We start from the raw sequence: 12,783 nt of genomic DNA on the forward strand, positions 1-12,783 counted from the left end.
GTGGTCCCTACTTCTGTTCAGTCATATTAGAGTCTGGCTACCACCCACATTTGGTAGGGCCAGGAAGTACTCTCTCTGTTCACAGAGAACCAGGAATCCTCATGGGTTAGATGAGCAGAGTAGAGGCTGCTACCCATGGTCTTCCTGAGAGCCACACTCATGACTGTGTAAGAGGTCAGTAGTTATGTGGTCTCCCATGAGTTAAGTGGAAAAGCAGGCGATTCCACCTTTGGAATAAACAAAATGGTATTTTGCTCCTCTTTGGAAGTAGTAGGTTGGGGGTGGGGTGCCGTGAAGTCAATATTTTGTAAACTGTGTTTGACAAGATTTTAAAAATTTATCTTTTATGGGCCTGACGCAATAGGTTAGTGGCTAAAGTCCTCACCTTGCATATGCCAGGATCCCATATAGGTGCCGGTTCTATCCCAACGGCCCCACTTCCCATACAGCTCCCTGGGAAAGCAGTCGAGGACAGCCCAAAGCCTTGGGACCCTGCACCAGAATGGGAGACCTGGAAGAGGCTCCAGGCTCCTGACTTCAGTTCGGCTCAGCTACAGCTGATGTGATCACTTGGGGAGTGAATCATCAGGTGGAAGATCTTCTTCTCTGTCTCTCCTCCTCTCTGTATATCTGACTTTCCAATAAAAATAAATCTTTAAAAATTTATCTTTTAGGCTGTATAACTTGAGGTGACTGAATAGCTTCCTTGAAGACAGTGTAGTGTCCAGGTTTAACGTGTTGGGAAAACATAGCTGAGTGAAGAATCAGCAAAGGCCAAGGGGGTGAGTTAATTTCTGAAAACATCTGGAAAACAGCAACAGAATCTTGGCTGACTTCTGTGAATAGTGAGGCTTTTAGTTTAGCCCATCTCAGCCAGCCTTCTTCAGGCTGAGCTATCCCAAAGTGCCTTCAGGGGTCATCTCTGCCCCACCTTTCCTACCTTTCATAAGTCATATGCACAGGGTGAATGCTTGGTAACTCAGGTGCCTCTTTGATTTTTCTAGATGCTTGGCGAGACAAGTCTGTCAGTTGTCTGCAGTTCTTGCCTAACCTAGAACTCCAGCTTGCTCGTGCCAGAATGGTGAGGCCCAAGGAATTTATATTTTATATTTTGATATATATTATATTTTATATTTTGATATATGTTAATCAAAATGATCCAGTACAGGCTGGGGTGGGTCTTTTCACCCACTGACCACATGCGAGAGCTGTGTCCAGGCATGGGCCAGGTATGGCTGGACTGTAGCACCCAACAGCAAGAACCACAATGGATGTAGGCTGGTTGAGCAAGACCATCACACCTGCCAGGCACGTACCCGTCAAAGATCCACTGGTGTGGGCAAGACCTGCGATTGGGAGGTGACCTGATGGAGGAGATTGAAGAACTTCTCTGTCGGGATGCAGTCCCGGCAAATGAGTGCAAGAACCAAGGCAGGGAGCAGCGCTTAACCAGGCCAGGCATACATGCAGGTCAAGTCTGGGGTTGGCCAGGCTGCACCAGGTCACAGCACCCAGTGGCAATTTGAGAACCAGGGTGGGGTGCAGGACAGGCCAGGTTGCACCACAACAGTTCACATTAGGGCTGGTCTGGGGGCTATCCAGGTTGAGCTTAACTGCGGCACTCAGCAGCATGAGCTAGGACTAGGGGCAGACCAGGCGAAGCCAGGCTGTGTAGCACCTACTGGTAAATGCTGAAGTGAGGCAGGCCTTGCCAAACTGGGCTGCAGCATTCATCAGCACATTTGGAACTCTGGGAGGGTGGTGCAAGCCCAGGAGGAGACTGCAGGGACCCCCCTGCTGGACTGCTGCTCCTGCTGGTGAGCGTGAGAGTTGGAGCTGGGGGCACACTAACCTAGGCAAGGCCACAAAACCTATCGGCCTGTGTGTGAGCTAGGTTAGGAGGAGCCTGTGGTTAGGCTGCTAAGAACAGCCCTCTCTTCCTCTCTCTTCTTCCCCTAGAAACAGGAAGAATAGAAAGGAAGATTGGAAGATTGACTGAGGCATTAATGTTTCTTAATGTTTGCCCCTGTGGAGTTGGTTTTTAAAACCAATGTGAACTTGGGAGTTGATGATGCTAATAATGTCTTGGTAAGTGGGTCTTTAACAATTCGTTCTGCCTCAGCCACCCCCCATTGACCATTTGAAGAGCTCGAGAATGTTTGCACTAATATTGTAAAACATGCTTTTAGACTAATCTAGGGTTGTTAAGCCCATCAGCCTCAAGTAGGGAGCTGGATGGGGAGTGGAACAGCCAGAACATGAGACAGTGCCTGTATGGAATCCCCATGTGCAAAGTGAGGCTTTAGCCACTGAGCCATCGCGCCGGGCTCTCCTGAGACATCTTTCTGGTCACTGTATGAGACGAGAGAGGTCTAAAGCTAAAGTGCTGTCTTGCGTCCTGAAGGAATTTCTAAGCTTTCCTTCCACTACGATAGCCACAGGAGGATTATCAGGTGCTGCTAGGATTCTTCAGAGCATGTAAGCAGAACCCTAGACCCCTTCAGTACCATGGTTTAAAATATATAATCACAGAGTTCTCGACCTCTGGGGTAGTCAAATAGCCAGTTATCTCTGCAGATTGGACATGATTCTGGGGTTATTTCTGACAATCCTTGGTGCGGTGTCCAGTGCCTGTGTGGCAAAAGTGCTTGGCAGGTCCTGGGGTAGTCTCACTGGCACTGAGACACCACCAGGAGTGTACTCCTTCTCTTATCATTTTGCTGTGCTGTTGGGACCCCTCCTGATTTTTGTTACAAAAAACCGTGGTTACCACCTTGAAGAGGTTGCCCAGAATGTTCTCAGATGCCATTACACGTCTTTGGAACTTTTTCTTACTGTTTTAAAATTACCTTTCTAGAGAGTCAGAATCCAGTGGAATATATGTAAGTCTGCCTCAAATGTTGTAAGAAGGTGGGGAATTTCCCCATGACCCCTGATCTATCAGGGATAGTTTAGCACCAATAAAATCTGGACATAAAGGCCCTCAGGCCCTCAGGCTTTCTCCATCTTTTTGCTTGTAACCAAGGCATGTGGCAATGCAGAAAAAGATCAGGTATTTTTCTTTAAGCTCTAGAGATCAAAGAAACCTAGAATATGTATTTGTCAGTGCAGCATGTTTCAAGGAATAATTTGTTCCCTTTACTGACAAAATGCTAGTATTCAACTTTTGCCTGGTCAAATATATACTATTGCTTTGCTCCCTACATAATCGCCACTAATAGCTACTAGTTCCCTGGAACCAACAGGAACCACAGCTGTGGTTGCTACTAGAGGTGGTACAACCATTTGCACCCTGCCCCAGCAGTGGCTACTCTTGCTGCTGGCAGCAACTCCCTTAAGGATTTCTGGCTATTGACAGCAGCTGGTGTTGACAGTAGGCTCCATTGTACTGCCTGCTGCCAGTCTTCCTGATGCTCACCCAGCAGTGAGAGTGCAAATGATTGCTAACAGGGGCTCTATTCCAGTCTCGACCCGTGAGGGTCTCTGCTTTCCCTCCCATAGCCTCTGGCGTGGGGACTGCTCAGACGTCAGGATCCCTTGGAGATACTAGCCTGGCAGTACAGCACTTGCCATAGCTGGACCCATTCCGGTCCCTGGACCTGATGGCAGTGGGAGCTCAGTTATTGCCAGTTGGGGAATTCTATTCTTGCCCTGGGAGTCACTGACATTGATCTGGACACGGAAAAGTTCAGCTGCCTAAGCACCGCTGACCAGCCTTGGACTTGGGAAGGTTGCTCCATTTCCAGCTCAACCCGGCCAGCTGTGACTTCTTCCTGGGCATGGTAACAGGTGGGACACCTGGCCGTGTAACTGTATGTAAGCTTCTTAACTCATTAAGGTCTATGCTGAGCATAACTGCTGGATTAAAAAACAGTATTTATTGCCCGAGGGGCCAGGGGTCCTGGGGGGAAGGGGAATCCGAGAGGAAGGGGCGGGGCCTGGTTAAGTGGGAGGGGTTGCTCAGCTACCGTTATTTCGTTATTTCATTATGCTGCCTGGAACTTGGGTATGGCGGGGCTACATTTTGCCAAGCGGTTGCTTGATTTCCTAACACTGGGCTCCAGAGATGGATAAAAGCCACTGGTGGCCTTAAATATGAAAAGACTTTTTACTTGGGCAACTAAGCGTCCACGCCACTTGAGGTCCTCTGTTGGGTTTGAAAAACCCTTAGGCATGCGACCGCATTTCGGATACCACATCCGAGACCCTGGAGACCTCGGTAAAATCCATGAAGCTGCCCGCTGGGGTGACGTGGCTGGAGTGCAGCAACTCCTTTTTAGTGGCTACTGCAGTGTCAATGATAAAGATTACGAGGACAGGTAATAGGGTCTGGGAGCAGTGGGCAGGGTGCGAAGGCTGTGCCCTAGGGCCAGAAGGACCCTATCCCCTGGACTTCCCTGCGAGGCAGAGGCTCTCCTGGTTTCCTTTAGAGCACTTGAAGGGCCCCTGCAGTCTTTTTCTTTTTTTTAGGTTTCATGTGGTTTTTGAATGTCAGAGTTACAGAGAAGAAGAGACAGATCTTCCATCTGCTGGTTCACTCCTCAGATGAGCAGGGTGTGTCCTGGATTCACGGCCGCTGTGTTTCCAACGCAGCTTCCCAGCTCCAGCTGGGCCCATCCTTGCCACTTGCGGACATGAGGGCAGGAACCAATGGGTGCCAAGAGCTATACATCCCTGTGCTCTGTCATTGTTTTTTTTTTTTTTTTTTTTGGTATGCAACTTTTTATTTTTGTTGTTTTTTTTAATTACATTGCATTATGTGACACAGTTTTATAGGCACTGGGATTCCCCGCACCCATCCCCAAACCCTCCCCCTACGGTGGATTCCTCCACCTTGTTGCATTACCACAGTTCAAGTTCAGTTGAAATTCTTTCATTGCAAGCATATACCAAGCATACAGTCCAGCATCTTATTGTCCAGATGAGTTCAATGGCTTCTTGGGGAGACCATCTCTGGTCTGAAGGTAGAGCTGGCAGAGTATCATCCCAATCAATTAAAAGGCCCAACATAACATCAACAGCGATTTATAACGTTACGGAATTAATTGACATAGTATTGAGCAACCAATATGCTTAAAAATTGCAAGTTCTTAACCATATCCTGTGACTACTTCATTGACATTTCAATTTTAGTTTATACACAACCGGGTTCTATACACCTTAAAATGGCTATAGATTACTGTTCAGCTGTCTCGTGTCTATATTCATCATAATATTTAGCATTTTATAGCATTGAAGCATAATTTTGCTGAACCTGGCTTTTTTCGGGTAGTCTATACTGGTTTATAACTCCAACAAGACATATGTCAACAGTTGAGGTGCTGCACCTCATTGTTGCTCTGTCATTGTTAAGTAACTTTAAAAATCAAATGCTCTGAAGATTTGTTTGTCAGAATAAAATTTAAAACTCCCTGTCAGGGAAAAATAACCAAAGGCAAAAATGCCTGAAAATGGTCTTCCAATGCCAAAACTAGTCCATTTGGCGCCATTATGTATATAATGTGTTTTATATAATATATATTTTATTATATATAATTACATATTTATTATATAATATACACATATATGTAAAATATATATTCTGAAAGACATATCTTCACTTTACAGAGGATTCTTTGAAATGAAAAAGAAAAAAATAATTTGATTGTGGAAAAACAACTTTTTCAGAACTATAAATGACTCATGGAGATAGGAAACATTTGATGAGAGAGAATGAATTTAAGTTACATGATGATTGAAACACTAATTTTATCACAGAATTTATGAGGATGAACAGTATTCTATTACCTGAGGATTAAATTACTTATAACTGCTTAAGTGGCAGAGTATCAAGAAGCACTTATTTGATTCAGTTTTCTTCATTTAAATATCTGTCATTAATTCCTTCTTTAGTTTTTAAACTCATAAACAGATTCCATGTGTTTGACAGGTACCATTCTCAGAAGAAACGCCACATATCCCCTTTGCTCTCTCCCTGCCTCAGTCTCCCGCCTTCCTTTTCTGCTTTTTTCACTTAACTCTCGTGATGGTGGAGTTTCATTTCAATTTATTTTATAAAATCACAGCCTTAATGCATTTTGTAAATATGATGTACCCATAGGATACACTGAAAACGTGAGATCCACGCAAACATGCAATCTGACATATTAAGTGAGAATAAGAGTCACTTCGACTGTATGAACCAATGGACTACAAACTTGTATTATCCAAAAGAGAAAAAGATAACATTGATTGCTTTTCAGTTAATTTTATGTGACTTTTTAAACTTTATTTGTGATTTCCAAATCACATATGGATATAAAGCTTATTATTAATGAGATGTTTGAGAACATAAAATTATAAATATTGCACAAATAAAAATAATCTCTCACTTTCTCTTATTTGTGTTTATGCATGTGGATCGGTATCTCCTAGAAGCAATTAATCTCTTATAAATTAAAAGAACTTAACTTGATTATGTGTGTGCATTATGTATACCTTTTGTCATATAAATGTTTCTATCCTATATGCTGACAATCATAAATTAATCATTGCTCTTCATTGTATCCTTCTGACCATAAAAAATTAACAAACTGTCAATTGTTATCATTAACAGAAATATTGTTCTATACTCTTTTTAAAAGTACTAAAGCACCACAGTGTATTCTGCCATGGTTTTAGTATTTTCATTCAACGTAACGCAACTGTGTGCTGTGAAGATTCTGTTAGGACCCTTGCGTCTTTCACAGCATTGTTTAACTGCCCTAGCGGAGCCAGTGGAGGAATTCAGAATTGAAGTAACAAGATTCAGTTTAGATGAGAGCGTTTCCTTCTGCCACTCGAAGGAAAGCATTTGTAGGGTTAGGAAGCTGTGAAAGATAGCAACTAACATCCATTCTGAAAATGTGTAGGTGTGTTAAATATTGATAGGAATGATTGAATCTATCTCATTTTCATTCATCTTATAAGTCTACATTGAATACATACTCACTTGGATCCCAACGATCCTTTGGCTTAAAAGAGTTATTTTCTTTGTAGGCATGTTTGTTAACTCAGTGCTTTCTGTATAGGGCTCCCCAGGGATTAAATTTACTTTACTGCCAATCATATGGATAGAACTGGCTCGGCCCTGTTTTAATATACTAAATTGCACTTAATACTAGGCACACTAGGATTGTAATTTTCAGAAATGTACATATGAGAGGAAGTAAGTGTTAGCATCTTAAGTGTTAGTATCTCATATCCCTCAAACTTCGAAGAACATTCAAGATGATTGCTTTATTTTGCTCAATCAATATTGTGCCTTTGTTAAGTAGCAGTATCAGTAATAAGTATATTGAGCAATTATTCTTAGTTGTACCTGTGACTATTGTAAACACTTTGCATAGATTCTCATCTTAAACATCACAATGGGGCCTGTCAGGATAGGCTAGTGGCTAAATCCTCATCTTGCAACCTCCAAGATCCCAGCTGCTCCACTTCCCATCCAGCTCCCTGCTTGTGTCCTGGGAAGGCAGTCGGATGGCCCAAAGCCTTGAGACCCTGTACCCGCATGGGAGACCTGGAGGAAGCTCCTGGCTCCTGGCTTCCAAATGGCTTGGCTCTGGCTTTTGTGTCCATTTTGTGAAGATCTTTCTCCCTGTCTCTCCTGTTTGTAAATCTGACTTTACAATAAAAATAAATACATCTTTAAAAAGTCACAATGTTAATTTCCCCCCTTTCTGTTAGGCAGGGGATATGGCATGCTAAGACCTGGTGATAACTATAAAGAGACAGATTTTACAATTGGAGTCAACAAAGTTGCCACTAGTGTAATGATTATGCTTTTTTCTTCAAATAGGCTTCTCTTTCATCACCATGGGATAATAAGGGCTCATTAATATGATTTCTTTTGAGAACAGGCAACTATCAATCTATTTTATGCTTGGATTACATGTATAATGTTTGAAACTGTGCACTATAATTTCCTAAAAAGCCATTTCACTTTTGCAGGACTGCTCTGCACTGGGCCTGTGCGAATGGCCATACAGATGTGGTCCGTCTGTTAATTGAGAGAAATTGCCTAATTGATCCTGTTGATAGAAGAAATGCAACTCCTCTGATGAAGGTATATACTGTCCAATCATTCTAGCATAGGAAGAAATTTGTTTCAATGTTTAGAATAAAAATTAGAATAAAAATGAATTTATCTTCATTTAAATGCAGCTAGTTGGTTAGATGGCTAGGATAATTAGTTTTGATTCTTAGAGTTTACAATCTACCATTTCTGTATTACTGACAGGCCATACAATGCCTTGATGAAGAATGTGTTACTCTCTTATTGGATCATGGTGCTGAGCCAAACCATACGGACAACACTGGCAACACCGCACTCCACTATGTTGCCTATGGTGAGAATATAAGAATGGCAAAAAAATTGCTTTCCCACAAGGCAGATATTGAAAGAAGAAATAAGGTAGAGATCAGCCAACTTCATTTTCAAACTATGCAAAAATAACTTTGTTTTAATATTGTCAAATATAGTGGTAATTTTTCATGTTTAAAAGCCAGGCTTCATTGAGTGAAGATACTTTATAATAATTGGCTAATATTTGAGTTTAATATTGATATTTTCTATCAAGAAACATTAGAAAGTACAGACATAAGCTTTTGTGCCATATACTTGTGGAAACAATGAATTGGTTAAAGGAAAATTATTTTTCAGTGATATTTATCTTTTACTTTTTCCTAGTTAGCATAAGACAACACAAGAAGGCAAACGCTATTGAAGGACTCTGCTCTTGTATGAACATGAGGGAAAACAGTTTGGGGGAGGGTGGGAGAGGAATTCCCTGAGCCCGTGGAAGTATATCATGAAAATTTAAAATGAAAAAAATTTAAATGCTGAAAAATGATATATTGTGGTTTATTAGCACTTTTCTGTACAAGTCCGGGTTGATGTTTCTCTTTGCAAAGTAGGTGATGCAGAAGAAACTGAAGGTCTTCCATGCCAATACCCGCTTTCCCAAAATCATCTGGAAACACATCTCCCGCTGACACAGAGCATCGGGAGTAGATTGATTGTGGCACAGGAATGTGTGTAGTTTGCCTCTATAATTGTGGAAACGTAGACATCTGTGAGAACATTCAGACTAGGGATGCTTGAGCTTCGTTGCTGAGTGGTGTGCTGTGTAGAGGCTGTCTGTGCTTGTAGAAGGCGCTCATCCACGAGTTTACTCCTGGGCACATGACTCATTGTTTTGTAAAATTTCCCAAATGTGGATGGTGATGAAATTCTATTTTGAGGCACAGTACAGGAATTGTGCAAAAGTAAATATTCTTGAAAATGATCATCGAGAAACACTGTTCAACAGTGTTATCAACCCAGTAAAAATACTTAGTTTTTAGAATTGTGCCTTATGGTGTGAGTTGCACAAATAAAATACATAGTTTTTACTTCCAAGAGGTTCTTGGTTTCGTAGGAAATTGTCAAGTAATTACAATATGTCACGATGAATGCCCTGTTAGAAGCAAAGAATCCTGGAATAAGTAAGTATTTGAAGCCAGTGATGGAGATGACCAGGTTTCATGAAATGAGGAAAGTGAGAGGGATGTTTTAAAAGATACAGGACACGTGAAGACACAGGGCTAGGAAGAAAGAGCTTCCTGTACTTACCTGCTGCAGTGTGTGTTTGTAGAGTCATTTGAAATTCTTTCAGTTCAGTTGCCAAATATGCAATATGATGCATTAATTGTTTTACAGAATTACCTCACACCACTTTTGATTGCTATTCTTGAAAATCGAGAGAACATGGTGAAATTCTTAGTAACTGAAAAAGCAAATATTTATGCAGCTGATAATATGAATAGGTATGGTATTCATTCTTTTTTCTAAGTTCAGTGATGATTTAGTGTTAGTAATCATTTAAATCAGAAATACGAAACTAGCAAGGAATATTGTATTTAAGTATAGTGAAACATCGCAACACAAATCATCTGTTAGGAGAAAAGCAACGATTCAGACAACCCAATACAATATATAATGGTAACCATATCACCTTTAATAGTGGCTTAGATATTTTGTTTGTGATCCGATTTTTGTGTTTGTGTGATCTCGTATCAGCTAGAGAACCGATTTGATAAAACACAGTATTTTATTAATGACTCACCTTTTAATGTCTTTAACTCTTCTGAAACATTTTTAGTATTTTACATATACTACTTTTGAAACTGCCAGTATTTTGTATTTAAGACAGTTTAAAATAATTTAGGAAATCATATTTACATATACTACTTTTTAAACTGCTTTTTAAATTTTTAATTTTATGGTACAATTTCATAGATCCTGGGATTTCCGTACCCCTTCCCAAATTCCCACCTCCAGACTAATTTTCCCTATATTATTACAATAGTTTAGTCCTTCATAAGAATCATAAGACCATTAGTCTGTTATTTAAGTATGCCCTGACATTGCTGGTACAGGCCGATGTCAGACAGTCCAGCATCCCATTGTCCAGATACGTCTAACAGTTGCATTGGGAGTCCATCTTTGATTTGGAATTAGTGATGCCTGTTGCATTGTATCTTCATGTCTGAATATGATAGTCTTTATTATGCCATCACTAACTGTCTTAAATACAAAAAAGAATTGCACATCATTTTATATTTTGGATGACTTTTTGCTTTAAATGGCCTTCTTTTCAAAGAAGTATGTTATTCCACAGGGAATATAGATTATTGTAACCAGAGACTGTGGTTTCACAGTTTTTTGCTTGCATGTCTAGTTTATTTTGATGTATTTATTTATTTATTTATTTATTTATTTATTTATTTATTTTTATGTATTTATTTATTTTTTTATTATTGGAAAGCTGGATATACATAGAGGAGGAGAGACAGAGAGGAAGATCTTCCATCCGATGATTCACTCCCCAAGTGAGCCGCAAAGGGCCGGTACGCGCCAATCCGATGCTGGGACCAGGAACCTCTTCCAGGTCTCCCACACGGGTGCAGGGTCCCAAAGCTTTGGGCCGTCCTCTCCTGCTTTCCCAGGCCACAAGCAGGGAGCTGGATGGGAAGTGGAGCTGCCAGGAGTAGAACCGGCGCCCATATGGGATCCCGGGGTTTTCAAGGCGAGGACTTTAGCCGCTAGGCCACGCCGCCGGGCCCTATTTATTTATTTTTAAAACATATATTTATTTTTATTACAAAGTCAGATATACAGAGAGGAGAGACAGAGAGGAAGATCTTCCGTTCGATGATTTACTCCCCAAGTGAGTGCAACGGCCGGTGCTGTGCCGATCCAAAGCCAGGAGCCAGGAACTTCCTCTGGGTCTCCCATACAGGTGCAGGGTCCCAAGGCTTTGGGCCGTCCTCAACTGCCTTCCCAGGCCACCGGCGCCCATATGGGATCCCGGGGCGTTCAAGGCGAGGACTTTAGCCGCTAGGCCACGCTGCCGGGCCCAGTTTTGATGTATTTATTTTGTTTATTTTTAAAGGCCTGCTCTTAAAATTTTTATTAGAAAGAGAGAGAAATTAGAAAAATGCTTCCATCCAGTTTCACTGCCCAGATGCCTGCAGCTGCTTCTCCGGTGCTTTCCCAGTCACAGCAACAGGAAGCTGGATCAGAAATGGAGTAGTGGTACAGTAGGGCATGGGGAGGGGGTGGGGGAATCCCAGAGGCTATGAAACAGTGTCACAAAGCAAAATTAAAAAAAAAAAAAGAAATGGAGCATCCAGGAGTCAAATCAGCACCCGCACGGGCTGGCAGTGCTGCTGCTGGCACCACGGCACTGGCTACGGGCAGGGTTCTTGGTCTGTGTCTGACTATCCACGGTGAATGCCTTCCCCCGTAGCATCAGGAAGAAAAGTCAGTTTAATCCATTGAAGACAGTAATGAGAGATAAAAAAGAAAAGACATAACATCGGGTTTAATTACCCATGTTTCATCTACTTGGTGTGTAACTTTGGAAACACTACCGATTATCAAATCTTACCTGATATGAAAGGGAAATAATAATATCTCTTATACTTCAAGTGTGGTTTTATATCTCTAATCAATATTATCTGTGTCTACTTATCTTTATGTGTGTATAGTACATTTATATTAATAATATAAATATACTTTATGTAATTAACTTATAAATACATTTATAATTATATATAATTTATACAAAATTTAATTCAGTACCTGGCACATGCTTATCAACATTGCTAAGGAACCACTATACTAATCATCACCACTACATTATTAGAGTTTGACGCCTGCAAACAACATTTGTTTCCCTAATCTCTTGCTGACAGATGTATAATGTATGAAACTGGAAGATATGGAAAATTCTTTCTTTAAATGTTTAATTTAGATAAATCATCTCAACAGAATTACTATCCATAAAAGTTACTCAATTTGGTAACTTTTATAGAATCTTCCACTTGGACTAGAAGCTTCCTTTTGTTCTTTTCCCTTTAGTCCTGAAATTATTTTATAGAGAAAAACATTTGTGCAAGATGCTTATACCTGTTCTAATATAGATAAGCAATCAAGTATACACAGACCAGATATGAAATTGGCAAAATATATTAAATATGCTGTTTGGGTAACTTTATTAAAATTTTAACAAAGTTCTTTCTGGTTTTTTTAGAACTGCCCTCATGTTTGCAGCACAGTATAGTTCAGCAAACACAGTAAGCTTTCTTCTTGAAAGAGGTGTTGATGTGTTTTCTGAAGATATCTTTGGCCATTCTGCAAAGGCGTATGCTCTTCATAATCGTAATATGTGAGTTTTTAAACTGTAGCTCTACTCAACATTAAATTGAAGTTGAAAG

The 12,783-nt window shown here is 40.9% G+C and overlaps 1 protein-coding gene across 1 annotated transcript in view; it reads left to right on the top strand.

Moving 5' to 3' along the window:
• Window positions 1-3,992: 3,992 nt before the first annotated feature.
• LOC105942022 (ankyrin repeat domain-containing protein 62-like) overlaps window positions 3,993-12,783 on the top strand; it is a 123,454-nt gene continuing 114,663 nt past the window's right edge. The window contains exons 1-5 of the mRNA XM_058669750.1: window positions 3,993-4,319; window positions 7,972-8,086; window positions 8,261-8,434; window positions 9,722-9,828; window positions 12,600-12,734. Coding sequence (XP_058525733.1) covers window positions 4,096-4,319; window positions 7,972-8,086; window positions 8,261-8,434; window positions 9,722-9,828; window positions 12,600-12,734 — 755 coding nt within the window. The 5' untranslated portion in view covers window positions 3,993-4,095. The remainder of the gene's footprint in view (window positions 4,320-7,971; window positions 8,087-8,260; window positions 8,435-9,721; window positions 9,829-12,599; window positions 12,735-12,783) is intronic.

This window comes from Ochotona princeps, chromosome 10 (assembly GCF_030435755.1).
Source record: "Ochotona princeps isolate mOchPri1 chromosome 10, mOchPri1.hap1, whole genome shotgun sequence".
Taxonomy (NCBI): domain Eukaryota; kingdom Metazoa; phylum Chordata; class Mammalia; order Lagomorpha; family Ochotonidae; genus Ochotona; species Ochotona princeps.